At 39.6% G+C, this 25113-nt stretch overlaps 1 protein-coding gene across 4 annotated transcripts in view; it reads right to left on the bottom strand.

The window, feature by feature from the left end:
* Nucleotides 1-25113, bottom strand: part of atosa (atos homolog A) — a 75912-nt gene that overhangs the window by 17250 nt on the left and 33549 nt on the right. For 3 of the 4 annotated variants that reach the window (XR_007958331.1, XM_052040542.1, XM_052040543.1), the window contains 4 exons: nucleotides 12286-12470; nucleotides 11893-12098; nucleotides 8827-8952; nucleotides 5822-7409 (listed from right to left, as the gene is read on the bottom strand). Coding sequence is in view for 3 of the 4 variants with exons in the window: in XM_052040542.1 (XP_051896502.1) it covers nucleotides 5822-7409; nucleotides 8827-8952; nucleotides 11893-12098; nucleotides 12286-12470 (2105 nt within the window). In the remaining variant the exon portion in view is untranslated. The remainder of the gene's footprint in view (nucleotides 1-5821; nucleotides 7410-8826; nucleotides 8953-11892; nucleotides 12099-12285; nucleotides 12471-25113) is intronic. The other variant, XM_052040544.1, reaches the window with a different exon arrangement.

Genomic DNA, 25113 nt, shown 5'->3' on the forward strand with positions numbered 1-25113 from the left:
CCCTACAACAGCTTTCACTGAGATCAGGTCTGTTAGTTAAGGTCAGTTTGTGTAACATCAATGGAGACAAATTTTTGCAGGCAGCCAAATCTTACAAAGGTGTGACACAGTCCCTCTCAATTAAAGAAGGTAAAAGCTTTCCAAACAAAAACATTTTTGAGGGTTAAACATATCTCTTGAAAGTTAACACATGGTGAAGATCATGTCCCTTTCGTCTCCACACGAATAGAATAGAATCCACACTGCTATTTGGGGAGTGGTGTGGAGGAGGACACAGAGGCCGCCCATGGGGATGACTTTTTTCTTGTGGCAGACAGCAAGGACAACCCTTTGTATTTACCCCAATTCGATTGGTTTCCTTTCTTGGAGATGGTCACAATTATGGCACCTCTGAAGTTTCCCAGGCATGCCCTCCCTTCTAAGAAGTGAGAGATGAAGTTGTGAATTTGTAAGTAGTTTCACTTTGCTCCCAAGGTTCTAATTGTTTTTCATTTGCCTGTTGACATCTTGTCTGTCTGGGATGGATTACCATGGGATAGAATCAAAGGACACTCATATCAGGGACAAAGTCATGGTTGAAGAGTTCTTCAAAACGTGTTCCTTCCAGCAGGCACTGACTCCCTCTTTGCCCTTGCTTAACTCTCCTCCATCCTTTGTTCTCAGCAGTTGGATCCTTGGGTGTGTTTGCTAAATGTGGTATTGACACTGTTGAAGAACCTGCACATCATGGTTATCAGCAAGTTGCTGGGCCTCCTGCACTCTCTCTACCCACCCTCTGTTCTTTAGATCGGCTGTTTCCACTTAGTAATTGGGCATGCTTGCTGTCAATAAGGGGCCAGCCTTTTGCTTAAAAACCAGCAGTTTCGTTTTGAACTGCCAGCTTTTATAAGCTAACTGGGAAATGCAAGTGCAGGCACAAATTTTGCCTTTCACTCAACGGTGTGCCAATGGCCACCTCATCGACTCTAATGGAAGCTGGGAAATCTGTCCACTAAAGCTGAACCAGATTGAGAAGAAATAACTGTGCTAAGAAGGGCGAGTACAAAGTCATTTCATTATATTTGATTAAATTGCATTGATTTAAATTATTCTTTTTAATTGTGCACTTTTTTTGTATTTTAGACCTTTAAAAAAACTTTTTAATGGAAACTACTAACACATTAGCATTGAAGGCATTCATAATCTTTTAATCTCAACAACAGCTTTGACAGCCGCTAAGCCTGGTGATCTGGGGCCTCACTGGATATCAAGGCCATTTTAAATTCAAATGATGTACATACATATGTTCATTCTTTCAAATGGCAGAACTAGTTTCCTCTCTCTACTTTAGTACTGTTCTGATCAATCTTGTATGTTTTTGATGACATTCATTACAATACTGAGGACGTATGGTTACCATATCAAGTGATTTTTATGTATTTTCTGTCTAATGGACAAAATCGACTTAAGGACGTCTATAAAACAGAAGCCGTTCACTACCCGGGGTCAGCCTATAATTGTGTTTAAAACACTGAAATATGTGTTTCACTCTACCACTTTTCTTCAGGCTAACAGTCATTTTTGTTTTGTATTTGTGAATTTGTAAAGTGCCTGAGAATAGAGATGGACAGGTAGTTCCCATATGTCAACAAGTAGCATGCAATTTGTCTTCAACAGCTCTGATTGCCTGTATTATCCAGATGTTTCATGTTATTTTCAGTCCAATTTGAAACAGCTGGGAACTCTGAACGAATGTCAAAGGAACTCATTGCCTTACCTGTTCTCCAATCCACTTGCACTTGTAATGTTCATAAAGGCAAAATGTGCTAAATAAGCACACAATGCTGCATGAACCACACTTAATTTAATAACAATGAACAATTATTATAGCACTTTGAAGTGTGCCAAAATACTAAAGGAGCATGGAAAATACCATTGTGATAATATATACAATTTATATAAAAATTGTCTTAATTCAAGAAATTAAAACAATGGTCAAGCTAATTTTCTCATTCTAACTTGTAAAGTATAATATTATTTTGATTTCTTACCAAGACTTCGATACCACCCAAAGTCACCATTCTCAAGCAACCCAAGTAGTTTCATCTACAGTTTGACTTTAGCTTTTATGAAGGTTCTCCAAGTCAGGGGTGTAATGGAATAGTCTTGGATTGCCTGGAGGACTGCAGCTTCAAAAACACTTAGGAAACATGACAGCTTCCAGGACAAAGCAGCCTGCTTGATTGGCACCCCATCCAACAACTTAATACTGCATTCCTTGCATCACTGACACATGATAGCTGCAGTGCATGCCATCTACTAGATACATTGGAGTAGCTTGCTTGGAGAACTACAATGCATCTTGCAAATGTGCAACTTCTACCAAAAAGGACAAAGGCCACAAACACACAGGTATACCACCACTTGCAGTTTCCTATCCATGTCGCATGCCACGATGATTTGGAAATACAAAGTCATTCCTTCATTGCCACTGGGTGTGAATCCTGGAACTCTCTCTCCGACAGCACTGTAGAAGTACCTTAACCAGGAGAGCAGCAGTTCAAGAAGGTGGCTCAACACCAACTTCTCTGGGGCAATTAGGGATAACAATGCAATGACCTTGCCACGAGCACCCTCCTCCGAAAAAATTTATAAAAATGTGCACGTGTACAAGGACTGGGACTTAGCATCTCTTCAGAGAAAAGCTGAACAGCTGAGCAACATCAACCAAGCACTGCAACCCTTCCTAAGGAAAAGACTTCTTTGAGATAGTGGCATACATACATTTTTCAGCAGGTAACAATATTCCATATAAATAAATAATAGGCAGGTTCAATTAACAATTGGAGAAAGTTAACGTGAAAGAAAAATGAATAACTATACCAATAGCACCTATTTCTTAGGAGCTACAAGAGTCCCTACACCTCCAAAGTGGCGTTTGTGGCATTCATGCACGTGTGTGAAGTTGCTCAGATTCCACATGTTAAGTGCTTTCCAGACTTGTTTCAAATTGTAAACGTCCACAGAGAGTTACGTGTCAAGCACCAAGGAACCTTTTACTGACTTTTTTGCCAGTTGCTCCTGGATACGAGTGCAGTAATAACTATTCATGTTGCAATACATTGAGCGGAGATTGAGTAGCCAGCATACAGAGCAGGATATGCAGGTAAGAGGGAGTTGGGTGACCTCCTGCCTGAATCTGAGGAACAATACTGAAGCCATTTAGGTGTCCTCACTTGAGGCTGCTACTTCCTACATCCATAACTGCCTGCTCAAAGCTGGACAAAGACCACATTCGCAGTGACAGTTCCAGTAATGGTTGTTATGAGCACTTTTTGTCTCCAGCTCCTTCCAGACCAGAGTTGGGATATATGAAACACTCAGTTTACCAGGCACCATGTATAAGGGAAATCATTCAATGGGAAGTGACTTCATTTAATTCTCTCTGATTGTGATTGCCAGGCAGGGAGAACAATCTTCTTTGCTAAGGCTGCAGACTTTCCTATAGCCCAGGCTGCATTGTTTTTAAGCACTGCAATTCACTGTTGCCCACACTGAACCAAAATTAATTAAAGTCCTTCAATATGTAAAAGCAAAGTACTGCTGGAAAAACAGAAAATACTACAAGTATTCTTGTAGCACCTGTATACAAATATCAATATGAATTAATGACCCTTCATTCGATGAAATGTTATACTGGTTTCTCTGTCCACTGCACTTTCTTTTATATCCCTCAATATCCATCTGGTGTGCGACCATTGGCAGTGAATCATGGATGCTGATGCAGAGTATGCTGAAGCTATCATGAAGCCTTCATTCTGCAACATCCTGCTCTACCAGATGCACTTATGCTATCATAGCAAACTAAAGGACCCAATGCATTAAAAATTTCATCGGCAATCTTCTATGGCCTGGACCAAAGTCATCATTTGAATTATCTGCAGCAGACTTTATGAGCAATCTTGCCCTCCAACAAGCTGGCACCTATGCTATTCTTTACTCCTGCCCTGATTTTACCGCATAGGGTGAACGCAGTCTTTTTCCCAGGGAAGGGGAACTAAAAACTAGAAGGCATAGGTTTAAAGTAAGAGGTGGGAGACTTAAAAGTGACCTGATAAGCAATTTCTTCAGGCAGAGGGTGGTGGTATATGGAATGAGCTGCCAGAGAAAGTGGTTGGGGAGGGTATAAAAACAACATTTAAAAGACATTTGGATAAGTACATGGATAGGAGGGGTTGAGAGGGATATGGGCCAAATGCAGGCAAATGGGACTAGCTTGGTGGGCTCCATTATCAGCATGGATGATTTGGGCTAGAGGGCTTGTTTCCATGCTGTATTAGTCTATGACTCAGACCACTTGCATCCTGTGTTACATCATATGAAGATTCTGTCACTGTGCTATCTTTGGAACATTGAGCAGTGTTAGTATCCACTGCACGTGTAAAAGTAATAACGTGTCTTCTCCCTCTTGTTGTTAAACCACCTACCAAGGTTAGATTTGCTGGGCATCTGAGATGAAAAATGGTCAATGATGCAGGGAAGGAAGTAATATACCTGAGTTAGGGAGACATGGAATGTTAGAATGAAGGCAGAGCATGTGGATACTATCAATTTCAATGGTTTCAACCCTCCCAATGGCCACAGCAATGGGAATCCTAATAATCTTCCATAGAGGATCAGGGCATGCAAATTCATCCATCTACCTTCTGATGTCTTCAGTTCTCAACTATTGTGTTCTGCAAGTCAGAGAGATGCATGGCAATGTCATGCAATCAATGTGATTGATGTGATTATCAAGACAATGTGGCTGGCAGCGTATGCAAGCTGAGATATGTGGGTACGCAGCAGTCCTAATTATGTGTGCAGTGCAGTATATGAATGTTGGCCTAACTGGTAGACATTGTGGGTGGCTGAGTGACAGCAGTGAGTTGCATTAAGCAGCTTTCTGAGATGGTATGATACAGAAGTTAAAGACGTATTCACTGACTAACCTCTCATTTGACATCATTCTGCACCATTCAGCACTGAATCCATAATCCAGGGACTTGATTTGTTACACCTCCCTCTAAGAGTACCAGCTCTTACTGTTGTAAACATCTGGAGAACCTCCTGGCCCATAATGAAAAGTTCTTCAACTAGCCACCCCCTCCATCAAATCTGAAAAAAACCATTGGAAACTGTCCCCTCCTGTACAGTGCCATACTTCAATGCATTCCAGATCAGACTGGCAATGCACATCTCCCCTTTCTTGCTGATGTTGTCAATCAACGAGGTGGCTGAATGCTACAGTCATGGAAATGAATGGATGGCACATTGTTATGCTTCCCTCATCCACAAAATGGCGGGCAATTATTTGTGCATCATGATCCTGATATGTTTTCAGAGGCTATGAATTTAGTTCTCACGGAATCCATTATTCTTGAATAATTGTCTCTTACCCAAACACCTGAATCAGTTAATATTGGATTGAGCATAAAAGTAAAATAATAGCATTGAAATTCCCTCCTAAGGACAGAATGACAGATTTCCATTAGCTTTATTTGAGCTCAGGATGATGACACCTGTACTTGGGAGTTGTATGCAGACTTGTGTGTCATCTACAATGAAGCTGTTATAAAAGCTAGAGCCATAAACAATCTGCTGGAGAAACTCAGCAGGTCGTGGAGCACCTGTGGGAGGAAAGGAATTGTCGGAGTTTCGGGTCGAAACCCTGCAATCAGGACTATAAAGCTATAATTGTGATGTTAACAAATTGCTACTTTTCATGCAAAATCAAATTAAGCTGCTTTCATTCAAGTCCAATAAAAAACCTCAACATGGTAAAAAGGTTAAACTTTCTTACAGTTTGCATTTGAGATTCTCCAGGTCTTTCTCTGCAGTCTCCATTAAGTCTCCTTGGCAATGATGAATTACGTAAGCATTGTGATGAATCACAGCTCTGGGTCTGCAAGTCAATTTTTTCTTGGTCTCCCTTTTTTGAACTGACAGTTTCATTTGTTTTTATTGTGCCAGAACGGTCATCACCAGAACTATTCAATTTATTCCATTCACTTTTAGACCCAAACTTGCTACAATCTACAGAGTCTGAATGCCAGGTACATGAGCATTCTATACTAACTGGCTTATTTTTTGCATTGTTGACACCATTTTCAGTACAAGTGCCTGAGTCAAAGGAACAGTCTGATTTGTCTCTATTAAATGTACTCGCATTATCAAGTTCTGAAGGATCATGATGTATAGGAGGGGTATGTAGATTTAGTTCAGAATTATCTGTAGAGTTCACAATGTTCTTATGGAAGGAACCAGAACATGATGACTCAATTTTAGATTTTTTGTCAATTACAGTGTTGCCAGACACTGGGCACTTCCAGTTCACTTTACCTACGTAATTGATTTGTGACAGTTCTGCTTTACCATGCTTACTTACAGTTCTTTCAGCAGGATGCTTTGTTTCAGATTTGCCAATGGTATCAGTAAAAGAATCTGCTGGAAATAGTTTTCTTCGTGTCTGTGGCTTTGGGGAAGCTGTTTTATCATTGTCAAGTTTAGCCTTTCTACATAACATGACTGGAGTATGTTGAGAAGAGATTCTGCTCGTTTTTTTGTTTTCCAAGAAACTACTTTCACTGTGGGTGGCAGAACTACAAAGAGTCTCTTTTCCAGAACTTCTTGGGCTTTCCTCTTCAAAAGAGCTCTGCAGTAGTTTTGCACTTGTTGAACTTGACTCTTGTACGATATTAAAATGGCTTCCAGAAATAGATGGAGGATTTTGATCACAATAACTCAGTTGTTGGGCAATTCGTGCAATCACTTCTTCCCTTTCCTGAAGCAAGCTTCCTATCAAAGGGTTCATCTCACCTGAAGAAATTTGAGTAGATGGACTGCTGGTTTGATTGGAATCCGTCACAGAAAATGACTTTAATGTTTTGACTGTATGGGTTTCATAGGGATGTACTTTAGTTATTTCAGCAGTATTTGTCCAATTACAAGTCTGAGCCTTAGGCTGTGAACTTCTGATATCAGATATTTTGTCATTATCACTTAATGTTTCCCACTTGCTTGTTTCCAAGATCTCAGGAGAAGGGCATTTTCTTACATTGACTGAACTTGTTGGCAACAATTCATGGTTTCGAATGGCAGTGCATGCTTGCTTACTGTACTTCTGTTGTACTCCTGGCATGTTGCAGTAGTCTTGCTCTTTTACATTAGTACGCTGATAAGCATCCTTTTCTTGACAGGGGATATTTTTCCCAAAGAAACTGAAGTTGGTGTGAATACTGCATGTCAGCAAAGGGTAACTCGGTTGCCTAGGCAGGGATAGTACACTCACTCGCAAAGCCAGGTTGTGTGAAATATTTGGAACTGGAAACACATGTTCAACTGGGGGCTGGGTAAAATTTAGCAACATATCTTCATCAGTTGCGCTTATCCTAAATATTAAGAAAAACAAGTTTAAGAAGTCATGAAAATTCTGTTATGTAAAGCATCATTAATACATACTCTATCCGTACTGAGCTATTTTATTTTAGCTGGGGCACTGGAAATGAAGATACTAAAATCAGTCTGATACCCCTGGTCCTGATATCCTGCTTCTCACCTCTTTCTGGAAGAGTACTTGCGGTCAAGTCAACCTCAACTCAGTAGGTAGTTTCCTTGCCTAGAATCTGAAGGTAGAACAGTCAAGCCCCACTCCAGCACAAATATATAGACTGGATGTTCCAATGCAGTATTAAGGACACGCTGCATTGTCAGGGGAGGCATCGTTCAGATGAAATGTTAAACCAAAGGTCCTGTCAATTCTCTAAAGTGGATGATACTATTTTGAAGAACAAGGGAATTACCAAAGAGACTGGCCAAAATTTCTCTCAGTTTATCTTGCCATTTGCCTTTTGCTGCTGGCAAGAGCGTACTATGTATACCCTACTTTACATGTTATTGTACTTCAAAAGTACTCTGTTGAGTTTAAAGTGCTTCAGGACTTGCCAAGGTTGTGAGGAGTACTAATGAATGGTCCCTTGAGCAGCACACTAGAAAGGCGTTGGTATCAGTGGAGCTCTAATTCACTTTAACACCTTCTGCAGTAGGGGTACAAAATGGGCAAGAAAGAACACAGGAACAAGAGCAGGGCATTCAGCCCCCTGAATCCACAGTTCAATTAGATTGCGATTTATCTGCACTTTAATTTCCATCTACTTGCTTTGACTCTACGGCTTAAAAATTTTGCTGATCAAAAACCTATACAAGTTTTCAAACTTTCAATTAACTTGGTGACTACAGTATTTTTTTTTTAATGTATTTGTACTTCTGATTCCTACAAGCTATATGTGGAGAAATATTTCTGACACCAAGCCATAACCTTAAAATTGGAGCCAGATTCTGGATTCTTCAACCACAACGTAGTAGTTTCTTGTTTACCCTATTAAACCTTCAAACCATCTTAAACACTTATAACAGATCATTCTTTAATCTACTGCATTCAAGGGAATTAAGCCCAGCCAATACAGCCTATTGTCATAAATCAACACTAGTAAATATATCCTACATATCCTTAAATGGAAATAATTATTTCTTGAGGTGCAATCTCTAGAACTCCAAACGGGGTTTGTATAGCTGTAACATATCTCAAGATAAAATCCTACATCCATCAACCTTTTTAGTTATTATTTTTTATTTAGCTATTAGCCTTTTAGTGATTCCTGTACTTGGAGTCCTAAACCTTTATGCACACCTACAATTCATAATTTCATTGTTACTTCGAAAATACTCTGATCTATCTTTCTTATGTCTGAAGTATATAGCTTAACACTTTTCTATATTGAACTCAAGCTCTATCCACATAATACTCACCGGTACAGAATATTACGTGGAACAGCACCTTGTGATGCACTCAGCCAAGCACTCAGCTGAGAAAAAAAGACATAAGAACGGACAGCCTGCAGAAGGCTTTTCTCTTCAATAAAACGATCTCCAGTTCTTAAAGATGGGTGAAACATTAATAATATAGTTAGTGCAAAGCATTGAAATGAGGCATCTGTCAAACATGGACACTATTGAAACACTATCAAAATCTGATACTTTCATTGACAGTGAGATACATTTGACTGGGGAAGTGAAGAGAATGGCAATTCTCGCTTGTCTTTCTCAAATAAAAGTAATAAATTTAAGAAAGCATCAACACAAACCAATAATTTCATTTCTTAAATAAGAAAACAGACGTGCTACGCAGATACTAAAGCATGCAATGAGAAACTGGAGCATCCCCACCAGTCTACCTAAACAGAGTGAGAAGCCCTATGAACACAAAATGTCATTACACATGGATTGCAATGAGTCACCAGTATCTTAGTTTCCTTCTAACATACTATTCCCTTGGCACAGTTTTTAAAAAGGAACTTTTCCTCTATTCTTCAACAAATGCACCCATTGATTTAAAACTATCAATTTTCCCCATTGCAGTTGGGTTAATACTGAAGCTCCTGTCCCATCATTTTTAGTAACCCCAAAAGGCAAGCAAGTTGAATCTTATGGACAAACACAAACATATCCTTTGTGGCTCCCAAATGAAGGCAAGATACAACCTCCCTAAGCTGAAATCACAGCACACAACCCACTTTCAGAAAATTGTACAAGTTTGCTGACAACACTAAGAAAAAGCAGTCTTTCTCTTGGACAGCATTGAAGTTCTTGAGTTGTTGGGGCTACACCCATCCACCTAAGGGGTAAGTATTCCATCATATTCCTGACTTGTGCCTTGTAGTGAGGTTACGACTTTGAGGTGCCATGGGGTCTTTCTCCAGAGGATAGTGAGGCTTTGACCTGCTCTCAAAGCCACAATATTCATGTGCTGGTACACTTGAGTTTCTAGTCAATGGATGACCACCAGGATGGTAATGACAGGGGCGTTGGCAATGGTAATGCCATTAAATGTCAACGGTAAGTTATTAGATTCTCTCTTTTTAGTAGTAGTCATTCCCTGGCAGCTTCATGACACAAATATTCCTTTCCGTTTTTCCATCCCATGGCTAAATGTCATCTAGATCTTGCCAAGTGCAAGCAGGGATTGTTTCATTTGCTGAGGACTTGCAAATGGAACTAAACATTGTGCAATACGAAAACATCCTCACTTCTGACCTTATGGAAGGTAATCATTGATGAAGAAGAAAGATCTGCGGAAGCAATAATCAACTTCTCTTGCACCAGAATATCATCACTGGTAGAACATTTATCCCAATAACAATACTGAGATTGCAGCACCTCAAGACTGCATGATACTAGTGCACTCTGGATCTCACAGTAAGTGTAGATTCTCAAATAGTAGGCAGAATTCATCTTTAGTCTCCTACAATTTCTCAACTACCGTCTCTCTCTCTCTCAGCAAAATTATCCAAAAACAAAGTGATTTTCACATGAATGTTAATAAAACCAGTTCTACCTCACTACTTCTTGACCATGAAACTATCTCTAACTTGTCAGACTATTTCTCTGACTCAGAACTGAATAAGCAGAAATTTCTTCCAACTAAATATTTTGAAGGCCAAAACCATTTCTTTGATCAACCATTAAACTCTGTTCCCAAGCCACAACATGCATCCTTCTCCCTGACAATTATCTGGCCAATGCTTTCCTTTTACAAGCCAAGATGAGCTTCCAGGCCATCAAAACCACCTATTTCCATTTAATCTGCTATCAAAACCCTTCAGCTATTCCTTCATTAACACAGAACTTGATTATTCTAACACAAGCCTAGCAGTTTCCTCTCTAACTGCTCTCAAGGTCTTCCAAACTCAGCTGTACCTGCCCCTTTCTCTCATCATCCTTGTCCTGTTGACAGTGGTTCCCAATTAAACAATACTTTGGCTAAGTAATACTTTGGTTTAATCTCATCCAGGCCATTCCCAAGATCATTCTCAGATTTAAATTGTTCCACTGCTAGTGACTGCATGTTCAATTACCAAATATCTACGTACCAAATAACCTCCCTAAACACCTCTACCCCCCCAAGACACATCTGTTAAAACCTACACCTGTGACAAAGCTTTTGGGCATTAGCCCTAACAAATTCTTATGAGGCTCAGTAAAATTTAGCTTGGTAACGTTCCTTGAAGTGTCCTGTGCGATTAAAGACAGCATATTGGCACAAGGGCCTTTTCTTCAGATGAGTGAAACTCATTTGTTTTATCCAGAGTTATTTAACCTGATTTACTAATTTTTATATTTTTTTTAACCTCAGTGCTGAGTAGTACCTGATCCATTACTCAAATTAACCGACAGATTATGAAGAAAAATATTTTCCCCAGTCCATAAACTAATGTACAAACCCTGGGAGTAAACTGGAGGATAAAGCATTTTAATGCTAATGTTCCTGAAATTGTGGGATTGAACTATTCCAGTCATGTTAGCACCAACACATTGGGGTGTACAGCAATAAATTTATCTATTAAGGAACCTGCTACATATTTTGTTTAACAGCATTTAGAAAAGTAGAGTACAAAAGGCAACCACCAGGGAAATAGTTTGTTAAAGGTACCTATAACACCAAATTTAGTCACGTGGTTTTAATAGCTTGCGTGGATTATTTTATAACATATGGATTATGAAACAATTTATCACATTGACGATTGTACCAAGAAATCTACTTGTACCAAAAAAGATGCTAAATCTTTTACTTACTGTGAAACAAAATGATTAAACCCAACAGCTGTAGTGTGTTGTGCCTAAACAAATTCCAATAAATACATGGCCTGTAAGCTGATTCTTAGACTCAGACAATGGTTTCTCTATTTTTATTCTTTGTTTCAACTGTATGGCATTACTCATTCTTTTTACAAGACAAAAGGAGGAAAAAAATTAGATGTCTGTTAATTTTGTTGACTTTTTTTTAGTATTTCATTGTGGTGAAGAACAAAGACTTACTGTTTGGGCACTGGCTGTAAAGACCACCTTTCCAGCAGCAAAGCATCCTGTTTGATAGCAGGGTCATTTATATCACTCCCCTCTGTGGATGGACCATCAGCATCACTATAGCAACAGTCAGGAAGCAACATCACTTCAACCATGATGGAAATATTATTCCTCCACAGAACCAAAACCTGAGATCTAGTCCTTCTGGCTTGATAACACTGTCAAAATACCGGTGCAAAAGGAAAGGAAATTATTAGGAAAATATCTGAACAACATTTTCCAGAACCAAAGCCACAAATCTTACAACTTTGTACTAGAATGTACAATACCTTTTCTCTTCAGTTGAAAGAAAAAATAGGAATGGGTAAGAATTTTTAATAGTAAAATCTTTAGTTACGCACATACCTGTGGCACTTTTTCAGTGCATTCGTGCTTTGTACTTAAGGACTGTCCAAGCTGTGCTGGAGGGCAATGAAACCCTTCTGTACGACCTTTTGCTGAGCATTCTGGTGTACGACCCTCTGTGATCAACAAGGTCAGGGAAAGCAAAAACTCCTCTGCTTCATATTCAAAGTACTCATCTATTGTATCTGTAGAGAACAAGCAGAAGTCTACTTATTGCACAAGATAGCTATGTGATCCTTTTATTAGCTATTACTGTTTTAATGCATACAGATGTTTACATGAACAAACTCAGAATAGTAAATAATGCTAACTGCTGTAGATGGCAGTTCAGCAAGTTCTTGAAGCTCAGTAAACAAAACTCTCCACTCATAATGAGGGTTAATCATGAACAATTGGCACAGGACAAAACTGTAAGGAACTGATGAGGATTATTTGTGTCCATGCCAGCTGTTTGTGACAATTAAAATAAGCAAAGATATTTTCTAGGAGCTCTTTTAAACCAAAAATACAAGTTTTCCTAATGTCTTCCTTTACCATATTCTACTTCAGGTGGCATTTAGACTTGACTCTCAGTAGACATTGAAAAATGTAAAAGCGATCAATCATAAAAGCCCTTGTTCCTTTTTTAAATGCAATAATGTCTACATCCCATCACACACAAGGAAGGATTCATGATGAATCTACAGTAGGTCCTTTGTTACCAGCTGATACCAAACCTAGCCAATAATTAGCAGCAGGAATTAAAATTCAGCACTTCATGGCGATTACAACTGCAGCTGTCAGTGTACATATTGCGGAGCCCTTTGTTTTTTTTTACACTGTAAAGTCTGCAGTGCAACAAACCACAGCAACATTTTATTCTGCAGCCACAATGATGTATTGAGCAAGGTAAATATTTTAGAATTTTGTTGTAATCATTAAAATATACAAACTATGAACAATTGTCTCTCCGTGGAAGCAAAGCATCATCCGAAGAAGTGTCTTTCCAGTTCAATTTGTAAAGAATATAAAAGGAAATATAATTCAGGAATTAGTCTAAGAGTTGTTCTTAAATCCATTAGTACCACTAAAATGAGTTGCCACAGTTTACAAGTTTCCTGAATATTTCCACTATTTTTCTTAGATACTCCAAATAATGTTATCAACAGCATTTCATGAAGTTCAGGCCATAAATTGTCACAACATGGTGGTAATTCAATCATGGCAAACTTTTATGTTATCACTAACTGTATATGAATATTGTTAAAATCTTTCAAATGCACTTTACTTAAATGGCAGATATTCTGGATTATATACTGCAGATGTTTTCTCAAACTTTAACATGAAGAGTAACTAATAGCACGGTGTCTTTTGAAGCTCCAATTTTTCAGTCACTTGGTCAACTGTGTAATGTGCCCTCCATATCTGAAAACCCAGGGTTAATTCATTCCCTGCCTCTCCCCATAAGCTTTTGGGCAACATGCAGGAAGGAGGTAAATATGAAGTGAATCTGTTTTCCAGTTGTTTATAACAGCAGGATCCAACAATTGTGATATCCCGTTACTATTTGTGATTTACCACAATTCCTTACAAAACCACTGGCTAATGAGCATTAGCCTTGGCTTGTGATAGCACCTTTATTCATAAGGAGATGGTGGCATCGAGCCCTACTCCTTGGGCTCCAAGCTATGTTAACATTCCAGTGGAGCACAAGAGGAAAAAAGGGTGAATTTCCCTACTGTAGATGTCACCTGCTCAGCTAGACATTAAATCAAGCAATACCTTGCTGAGTGCAGTAAATTCCCCAAAATTATTACCGATATCACCAAGAATTGATTATTTATTCATTTATCCGACAGCTATTTGTAACACGTTGATATGCCACAATTTCTTACATAACCACAGTGACTAAACTCCATTGGCCACGAAATGCTTTGGGAAATTGAGGTTACGCAGGTTATTAAGATTATTGCCATTAAATGAGTGTGCTGGAAGAATGTTGCAGCACTGCATGAATGACATTTTCAGCTGTGACTCCCCACCCTTACCCATTGCAAAAATCAGCCATGCCCAAGACCAAAAGTCATTCCACTTTTCCACAACATAAAACATGCCCCAAAAGGGCCACGGCTGGTTCCAGGGAAAAGTAAGGAATGAGTGGTGGGGAGGATTAAAAGATTAGTTACCAGGGGATGAAGATTGGGTTGGGTCATAGAGTCAAGGAGTCATACAACATGGACCAGGCCATTTAGCCCAACTTGTCCATGCCAACCACGGTGCCCACCAAACTAGTCCATTTGCCCACGTTTGGCCCCTATCCCTCAAAACCATCAAGGAAGGTAAGTGACAATGGATATTGGCAAGTGGTGGGATGGTTCTGCAATGAGAATCTGAGCCTTGCTTGGGTGTGGGTTCAGGCCAGGGGAGTTGTGGGGAAGAAATCAACAAGGATGAGATGGTCAGGGTCTTCGTGTCAACAGGAGGGGAATGAGGATGAAGTGTTGCCTTTGCCTTGGGGGCGTCAATGGTTCTTGGGTGTATAGTGAGAAGGCCATGGCACAAAGAGGGCTTGGAACCTCAGCGGGATAGGAGGGTAGGGCCTGGCTTTGGGTTGAGGTTGAGATGAAAGATAGGACCAACCAAATCAAAGTAAGAGGCTTCACACAGGACCCAATCCAGCACTGCTTCAGCAAAACGTGTGTTGTCTCAGGAGTGCCAAACCATGGTTGCTCCTGGGGCAATTTAGTCTAAGCTCGCTATGCAATGCTCTAAAAGAAGCCCTGCACAGGGAATGACATCATCCTGAGTGCAATTGAAGCAGAAATAAGTTGTGCAAGGGTGATTAACGCTGGCAAGATCCCAGTTATATTTCTAGAGTTATGCTAGAAGGTTCCAGATGTTGGTTGTTACTGTGTTTCACTCTAGTCAGTTTTAAATGACAAAGCTGAAAAAAAAATCTTGGTCCAACTTGTTTCTTTGTTAGCCTTAGTTTTGTGGTGGGAGGAATAACAAGAACAAAGGAGGTCTGTGAATAGGGGGTGCAGGCCAGAAGAGATTCAATGCCGGAAGTGGTGCTATTGCTACCTGAAAGAGGAGCTACAAATAGGAAATGACACGTAAAATTTAAACAAGATTGCTGGAAGTGTAGATGCAAGACTGGAAGGGCTGAAACGATCAGGTTCGATGTTAAATCCAGTAGGCTTTTAATGCATGAGGTGCTGATCCCTGAGCTTAGATTAAGCTTTACTGGAACAGTGCAGGAGGACAAAGACAACGAGATCACAGCAGGAGTGGAATGGAGTATTAAAGAAACAGGCAACTGGAAGTTAAGGATTACTCTTGTAGAGTGAACAAAGGCACTCTGCAAAACAGTCAATGCTTCCCCAAGTAGGGCAGACTGTATCAGAAGCAGCAAATGCAATATGCTATAGTGGATACAGTACTACTAAAATAAAGACCACTGGAATGATGTATGTATATATTTATGCATATATGTGCCTGGCATGTTGGAATAAATAGGTTATATTCTAATTCAACATTAGATTTCAACATTCTGTAAAGAGTTGAGCAAATATTCCATAGAAAAAAAATTACTCACGTTAACATTTTCTCTGGCAATATTCTAGTCAGTTTGATTATCTAAAAACCTTTGTGCTCAGTAATAGTTTGAGCTTGAACTGGGGAAGCTATATTTAATGCCAATAGTATCAAACTGTAAAGAGTAAATAGAAATGGCTTGGAAAAAAAAATCACTCTTTCCACTGATATACAATTGGTTATTTGCAGTTCAATGCTGAAATTGATGGCATTAAATTTTAAAAGAAGGAAAATGAAATTAGGAAGTCGGAACAATAAAATCATGTACGATCTGACTGTAACCTCAACGTCATATTCCTATCTACCCTCAATAATCTTTCACCCCTTGTTTATCAAATATCTACCTACCTCTGCCTTAAGGACATCAAAAGGACTCTACTTCCACCACCCTTTCATGGCCAGTTCCAATGACTCACGACCCTCAGAGAAAAAAAATCATATCTTCTATCTTAAATGGGTGACTTTTTTTTTTAAGCAGTGACTCTAATTCTGCATTCTCGCACAAGATAAAGCATCTCCCCACATTCATCGTGTCAGCTTTTATTCAAGTCACTTCTAAACTCCAGCAAGTTCAAACCCAGCCTGCCAATTCCATGTATTAGTCTAAAAAAACCTTTGCTGAATGACCTCCAGTGTATTAATATCCTTCCTTAACTAAAAAAACCAATACCATATACGTACTCCAGATGTAGTCTCACCAATGCTCTATTGACTAAAGCATAAAGCCCCTTATCTTTGTATTCAATTCCTCCAGCAATAAACAAGAACTTAGTTAATTTTCCTAATTACTTGCAGTACCTCCATACCAGCTTTTCACAAATCATGCACATACCTGTAGCATCTCAAAGCTCTGCAATCTTTCACCAGCTTGACAGTGTTCTTTCTTATTTTTCCTGCCAAAATGGCCAATTTCATAGTTTCCTACATTATAGTCCACTTGCTAGATCTTTGCCCACTCACTCCTTTATATATAGTCTTTGTAGCCTCATGTCCACTTCACAACTTACCTTCCTAACCACAGTTGTGTCATCTGCAAATTTAGCAACATTATCTTCAGTGCCTTCATCCAAGTGATTCACATAAATTATAAAAGTTGAGTATACAGCAACAATCCCTTTAGCACACCACTCATTACATCTTGCCAAGCAAAGACCCATTTACGTCTGCTCTCAGTTTCTTGTCAGTCAGCCAATCTTCTGTCCACAACAACATGTTACCTTCTACACCATGTGCTTTTGTTTTCTGCAATAACCTCCAATGTGGCATCTCATCAAATGTCTTCTGGAAATCTATATCCATAATTTCTTCTTTATCCAAACAAAAAAAAATCCTATAAATTGGTCAGAATGATTTCCCTTTCAGAAAATTATGTGCACCTTGAATGATACCTTTAATTTTCTATGTGCCTTCATAATTCCCTAAACGATAGCTTCTAATGTTTTCCCTATGCCAGATGTTAACTGGCCTGTAGGTTCCTGCTTTCTGTCTCCCTTCTGATAATAGTGCTTTGAAGATGAGCCTAAATTATCCAGTTATGTCCAATCCACAAAAAGAATCCAATCTGACCAATTATTGCTTGTCTACACTTTAATCATCAGCTGAGTGATGGAAAGTGTAGTTGACTGCTAGTTAGTAACCAATATCAATGACTAGTTTAGGTTTCACTAGGACCATTCACCTCCCGCCATCATCACAACCTTGATCCAAGAATGGACCATAACGTGGAATTCCAGAGGTGAGGCGGGAGTGACAGTGAAACAAGATGGTAAAATTTAAGTCAATGGCCATCAAGGGAAAAACACTCAGGTGGATCGAGGCATCGGGATGTGGTTGTTGGAGATCAACCATCTCAGCCACAAGTCATTGCTGCAGGAATTGCTCAAAGTGGTGTCCTAGACGCAACTATCTTCAGTTGCTTCTTCAATGAAGTTACTTCCATTTTTATCTCTCCCTAGCCTCCCCCCTCCTTTAACCATCACAATTTCTGTGCTTCTCCAGTTGTAGTCTAACAGTTCTTGTGCACTTACAGAAGCCATCAATTATGTCTTCCTTTTATTTTTTTGCTTTTTCTAAATGGGTCTGCTGTCCTAACAAAAGGAGTCAATGCGTACAATTCCATTTAATATCACAGAATTATAACGTGACAATTGCACAGAAGGCAGCCTTTTGGCCCTTTGAGACTATTCTAATTTTTGACAAAAAACAATCAATTATACCTAACTAACATTTCCCTTAACCCTGCACTTTTTTTTTGTATATTTCCACACAAGTACTAAAGACCTTATAATGTGGAAAAATGTCCCAAGGTATTTACATGAACATTAACAAAATTTGGTCTGCCTATTTTATATTATTAGAATCAAAAATTACACTCCATCATTACAGACAAGTGCTTACACTACAAAAGTGTCATCATTTGTGAGTTCCACTGATCATATTCCTGTATTAACAGTCGAGAAAATGTATTCCATTGTTCAAATTTTTAACGTTGGTAATGCAATGATTTTCTTGCTAATGAAATGTACAAATATTTTTGAAATCATTCCTGCATACACCAAATTACGACAGGATTCATCTCCTTGGAAGGATACAAAGAATCCTTAATCTGATCCACAATAAACAATGTGGGATGATCATTTCGTGATATTCAGATAAAAGCTTCGGTATTCAACAGTTCACAGCAGCCATTTCTTTCAAATGTGGGTCTGCCATGATAATGTCAAATTTGCTTTGGTAGCATCAGTTATTCCTGTTAGGTTATCAGAAGGCCTGATGTTGACAAGTGAATTTTACATCACCTCCACATCTATATTTCTCCAAATCTCTTTGAAGGGAGATCAAACAAACCTTAGTTGCTTTATTTCATGTTAACTGAACAAAGGACAACGGTTATGATGAATTTAATTATTTATTTCAATCAATATAACTTGTCTTTGCATAATAATAGAGTGAACACAACCAACAACCTGATATTATTTAACTTAAACAGAATAGGCTAGGACGGTGCCCCTTTGTTATACAGACTCGTGGCTTTTTCTGAGCCCTCTTCACCGAAAACAAACAGAGTTGTTTTACAAAACAATTAATATCAGGTTCTTTCACTGATTATCCAGAAATTTGCATATTATTTAACTGAGGGGGAATATCTTCCATCTTGAAGTCTTTTCCAAAAATTGTGAGGAAACACTCCTGCTAAAATAAAATTAAGGGAACTAAACCTTTTAAATTCTTTCTGTGGAAAAGTATGCAAGACTTAAGTAATTACCGTTCAATTGTACACACTTTATTTTAAAATGTAGCCAAAAGAGATAGCAGATGACCAATGAGATGAAAAGAGTATTTTTAGTGTATGAGTATTTGCCATGTCATTGAGAGATCTCCTTTCCTTTTGTTGGATCTGTGCAATCTACTGGAATCAGCTGAAGAGAAAGACAAGCCTTGATTTAACATTCTATCCAAACTATAACAGATCAAAGAATGCAGCCTTTACAGAACAATTCAGTGAAATGTCGTCAAAACTATATGTTCAAATCTTAAAGAAGTGCTTGAACTCAGAACTTCTTAAGCATTAAGAGAAAACCAACTGAGAAAACTAACATGAACTAATTGTTGCAGAGCATGAAATGTGCAATTTCTGTCCAAAAGTTTACATGGCAACTGCATTCAAAATAATCAGAATTAATTTATTGAAGAGAATTTGAATTATTGAATACAGAGTCATTTATATTATCGATATTAAGTATCTGCTCTTGGCAAGAATAAGCACTATTCAGGAAGTAGTATTTAATTTGTCACTTCTGTTATCAGTGCACTGTTAAGAAATAGTTATTATTTACTCTGACAAACATTTTGTTCATGTGAAAAAGACAGTTGATGATTACTGTGCATTACAACATTCACAGCTTGCATACATGCTAAAAGCTGCACAACTTCAGGGCAGTCAGTGACAATAATGCTGTTTCCAAGAATGTACAGTGTGAAGAAGCAACTTTTAAATTTATAGATTCAATATTAGTAACAATAATACTCTTGTGCTTAAACTCACAAAACAACATTTGTAGTCAATAGCGTTTGCTAGCAAGGATTTTTAATAAGGAACTATTTAATGTTGATATTTAATTCTGAAACGGATTTAATGGATTCAAGTTTAGTCATCTTCAACATCTGTTTGAACAGTTGACAAAAGCTCAACTTTTTGACTCCATTCAATTTATTAACATTAAGAGTAGAGGTAGAAGTCGGCCATTCAGCCCCTCCCCTCCTGCCTACTCCATCATTCTATAAGACCATTGCTAATCTTTTATCTTAACCACTTTCCTGCGCTAGCCCCATATCCCTTAATATCTAAAAATTTATTGATCTGCCTTAAATAACATTGCGAGTCTGCCTCCATAGCCCTCCGGGTAGAGAATTCTAAAGATTCACTAACTTCTAGGTGAAGAAATTTCTTCTTTTCTCCATCCTGAATTGCTAAATTCTTATTTTAAGATTGTGTGAACCCTGGTTCTGAGCACCAAGTCGGAGAAAGCATCATTCCCGGATCTACCCTGTCAATCCTCACAACATGTGATCACCTTTATACTTCTCGAGTTTAGAAGACTGAGAGTGTAGGTCAATTTTCTGAAACAAGGTATGGAAAGGAATAACAATGATCTAGGAACAGGTGTGTTTTAAATGACTTGGGAATAAATAAAGTGATTGCCCTATTTATCACTTCAGTCATCTGTGTAAAGGTAGAAAAATGAACACATGCACTACATGTATAATTCAATATGAAAGCTAAAAGGAGTCATTTAACTTTAAGTAATTCTTAGGACACACTGAAATACAATGACGGCAGAGCATAAGGTAACAGAGAGTCTATATTCAGTTAAGTAAATGCATATAGCCAGTAACTATATACAGATGAAAAATAATCAGCTTATGTCACAGTAACTCAAACTCTTCAGAAGAGTCAAAAATATTTTTCTTTTCAAATATAACTTGTAACATAACGTAATATCTAATTGCACTTCACATGTACCAGACACTAGTCACTAGTGCATCAAAAGTGGACTAATTGTATTTTGAGGGAGTGGGAAAGAGATTCTGTTTAGACAAACAATAGTTCATTTTTGACAGAGCTTTTCTTAGAAGTTGGAAATAGTAGTTTACACTTTCTAGAAGCTGCTAATAACTTTGAACATACATTTGAAACTGGAACAAACATTTCAAAATATGTTTATAGAAAAAAAAGAGCAGGAAAAAAATTAACCAATGTCCCAATACTTTTAAGTGATTTCAAGACAATGTAAGAGAACAATAAACAGCAACGGAAAGCAAATATAAAAAGAACCTCTCTTTATCCATTTTATCCCAAAAGAAAATACACAACACGTGAAACGGAGTTACCTCAGTGACAATCTTGGTAAGTAGGAGAGGAAAAAGCTGGGTTGTCAGGCACAAGATGAGTGCTGGATGGGTTTCTTACAAACAAAGCACAAATCAGCTAGCTCCTACATGCTGATGTAATTGTGAATGTAGGCAGCTGGGAATATTTAGTCTCAAACACAACACACACTGTGTGTCACCACTGTGTTTAATATTATTTAACATTAACTGTGTGTCATCTGATGACATGCTTTCAGAGTAAAATTCAAAGCATTTTATCTAGTTGCAGTATCATACGAATCAAACAAGTTAAAGTCACATAATTCTTTTAAGTGCTCTTTCATTAGCAGAGCACTTGATACCACTATGACCTCAGGTGAACCTTAATGCAACAAATGTCTTGCTCCAAAACATTGCGTTTCCAAGCACTCCACCCAAATGGAAGCATCGAGTTGGCCAAAGGATAGTTAGTGTTCACAATGCTATCACAGATCTCTATGAACTCTATAGCAACAACAGCCTTGTGTTTATCAAACCAATCCATCTAATGCAGATTTTGCATGGCACAAGACAGAGGAGTGAGGAATACGAGTATCCTACTAATATGAAAGGTTAAGGAAGATGATGAAAGAGAAAGCTTAAACAGAGTTGGTTTTAAGGATGATCTTAATGGGGGTTAAAGAAATGTAGAGAGATTTAGGTAGGGAATTCCTTAGGCAGCATGTCCAGAAAAACTGAAAGAACAACAAATGAAAAAAATGTTAGCTGCATGTCTCGGGGCCAACTTCTTTGGCGAGGATTCCCCACTCCCCACTGATGCCCCCTTCTCCCACCTTAAGCCCTCTTCCTCTTCTTGGACACCTCTTCCTGGCCTTCTGCCTGCTCTGGATCTCTTCATCTCTAACTGCTGATGGGACATTAAGCATCTCAACTTCACCACTCCCTCACCTATTCCAACCTCACCCCCCTTCAGCGCACTGCCCTCCACACCAATCCTAATCTCACTATCAAACCCGCAGACAAGGGTGGTGCTGTTGTAGTCTGGCAGACTGATCTTTACATTGCCAAGACCAGATGTCAACTCTCGAATATCTCCTCCTACTTATCCCTCAACCTGAACCCCACCAAGGAGCATCAGGCCATTGTCTCCCGCACTATCACTGACCTCATCATCTCCGGACTGCTCGTTTCTACCTCCTACCAAGATTCACAAACCCAACTGCCCTGGTAGGCCCATAGTTTCTGCCTGCCCCTGCCTCATGTATTAATTCCACTTTTTCCCCCTTGGTTCAGTCCCTTCCTACCTACATCTGTGACACTTCATATGCTCTCCATCACTTCAGTAACTTCCAGTTCCCCGGATCTGACCGCCTCATTTTCACCAAGGATGTCGAGTCTCTGTACACTTCCATCCCCCATCATGAAGGCCTTAAGGCTCTCTTGTTTCTTCCTCGATAACAGACTCAACCGGTTCCCCTCCACCTCCACCCTCCTCCATCTGGCAGAACTGGTACTTAACAACTTCTCTTTCGACTCCTCCCACTTTCTCCAAACTAAAGGTGTAGCCATGGGTGCTCGCATGGGCCCCCAGCTATGCCTGCCTCTTTGTTGGCTACGTGGAACAGTCCATGTTCCAAGCCAACACCGGTAACGCTCCCCAACTCTTTCTCCACTACACTGATGACTGCATTGGGGTTGCTTCCTGCACCCGTGCTGAGCTTGTCAATTTCATCAACTTTGCCTCCAACTTCCACCCTGCCCTCAGATTCACTTGGTCCATCTCTGACACCTCTCTCCCCTTAAGGCCCATGTCTCTGTGCCTCCATCTCCAGAGACAGATTAACCACAGACATCTTCTACAAACTCACTGACTCCCACAATTACCTTGACTACACCTCTTCCCACCCTGTTACTTGCCAGGATGCCATCCCCTTCTCCCAGTTCCTCCGCCACATCTGTTCCATGATGATATTTTCCATTCTAGGATATCAGAGAGGTCCTCCTTTTTTAGTAACTGGGGTTTCCCTTCCATCACCATCAATGCTGCCCTTACCCATATCTCCTCAACTTCTCGCATGTCTGCTCTCACCCCCTCCCACCACCCCCCAACATAAGATGAACAGGGTTCCCCTTGTCCGCATCTACCACTCCATGAGCTTCCGTATCCAACACATCATTCTCTGCAGTTTCTGCCACCTCCAACGGGATCCTACCATCAGGCACATCATCCCCTCACCCTGCTTTCTGAAGGGACCACTGTCTCCATGACTCCCTTGTCCATTTGTCCCTCCCCACTGATAACTCCCCTTGCACTTATGCCTGCAACAGCACCAAGTGCTACCCCTATCCCTACACCTCCTCCCTCACCACCATTCAGGGTCCCAAACAATCCTTCCAGGTGAGGCAGCATTTCACCTGTGAGTCCGAGGATGTCATTTATTGCATCTGGTGCTCCCGGTGCGGCCTCCTGTACATCGGTGAGACCCGATGTAGGTTGGGAGACCCCTTCGTCAAGCACCTTTGCTCTGTCCGCTGCAACAGCCAGGTCCTCCCAGTGGCCACCCACTTCAATTCCACATCCCACTCCCATACTGACATGTCTATCCGTGGCCTCCTCTACTACAACATTGAGGCCAGAGGCAGGTTGGAGGAACGATACCTCATATTCCGCCTTGGGTGTCTCCAACCTGATGCCCTCAACATCGATTTCTCTAACTTCCGGTAACTCCACCCCTTCTTTTTCTTCCCCCCTACTCCTTTGTCTTCCCTTATTCCTATGACTCCCTTCCCCCGCCTTGATGACCTGCCCATCTCCTCCCGTCCTCCATCCTTTATTTCATGGTCAACTGCCTTCACCTACCAGACTCCTCCTCCTTCAGCCCATTGCCTCTTCTACCTATCACCTCTCAGCTTATTACAGCTTTTCCCCCTCCCCCACCCACCTACCATCCCCCCTCACCTGGACTCACCCATCACCTGCCTGCATGAGCTCCTTCCCCCTCCCCCCCACCTTCATATTCTGGCTTCTGCCCTCTTCCTTTCCAGTCCTGATGAAGGGTTTCAGACCGAAACGTCAACTGTTTATTTCCTTCCATGGATGCTGCCTGACCTGCTGAGTTCCTCCAACACTTTTTGTATATTGCTCCAGATTCCAGAATCTGCAGAATTTTTTGTGTCTCCTTAACTGCATAAATACCCGGACTCAGAACAGACATGGGCAGGGTTCAAATGAAGTAGCAAAGAGAAATAGGACAGCTAATTATTCCTTGGATCATAGGTACCACAGTTACTGGGGTTTATTTTTAAATTCAAACCCTCATCGGCAAATCACGCTGGAATACTTAGATATAAATACATTCCAATTACTGAGTAAAGTGGGTTTGAAATGTACAATTTTATATATTTCAGTCATCTTCAATATCATCAACTTATATCATGCTGCACTTATTTACCCAATGGACTTACATTGGAAGTGAACAATTGTAGTGGCAATTTTGAGATACGTGCATTAAAAATGTAAAAATGCATAACATCTTGAAATCCTAAAATTAATAAAAATCACACAAATATGACCTCAATTCACAGTTCATGGAAGAAACTCAAAGCATTTTTCATGCAGATACCCATCAGCCAGCTCCTCTGTCTGTTCTGCAGTATCATGTTACTGACAGTAGTTGAGGTTTTATGAAGCCTTTAAAAAAATACTCAGCATCAGCATGTGCAGTAATCCTATACTGCCAAAAATATAAGAATTACTGTAAACAGATGATGAAGTGAATTTTAACAGAGTTGCAAATTGTAGAAAAATATTAAGAACACTATGCTAAAAACTATTTTTAATTTGCTTACATGTTACCATGTAATGACTGAATTCAAATTTGT

The sequence above is a fragment of the Pristis pectinata genome, chromosome 28 (genome assembly GCF_009764475.1).
Source record: "Pristis pectinata isolate sPriPec2 chromosome 28, sPriPec2.1.pri, whole genome shotgun sequence".
Lineage (NCBI taxonomy): Eukaryota > Metazoa > Chordata > Chondrichthyes > Rhinopristiformes > Pristidae > Pristis > Pristis pectinata.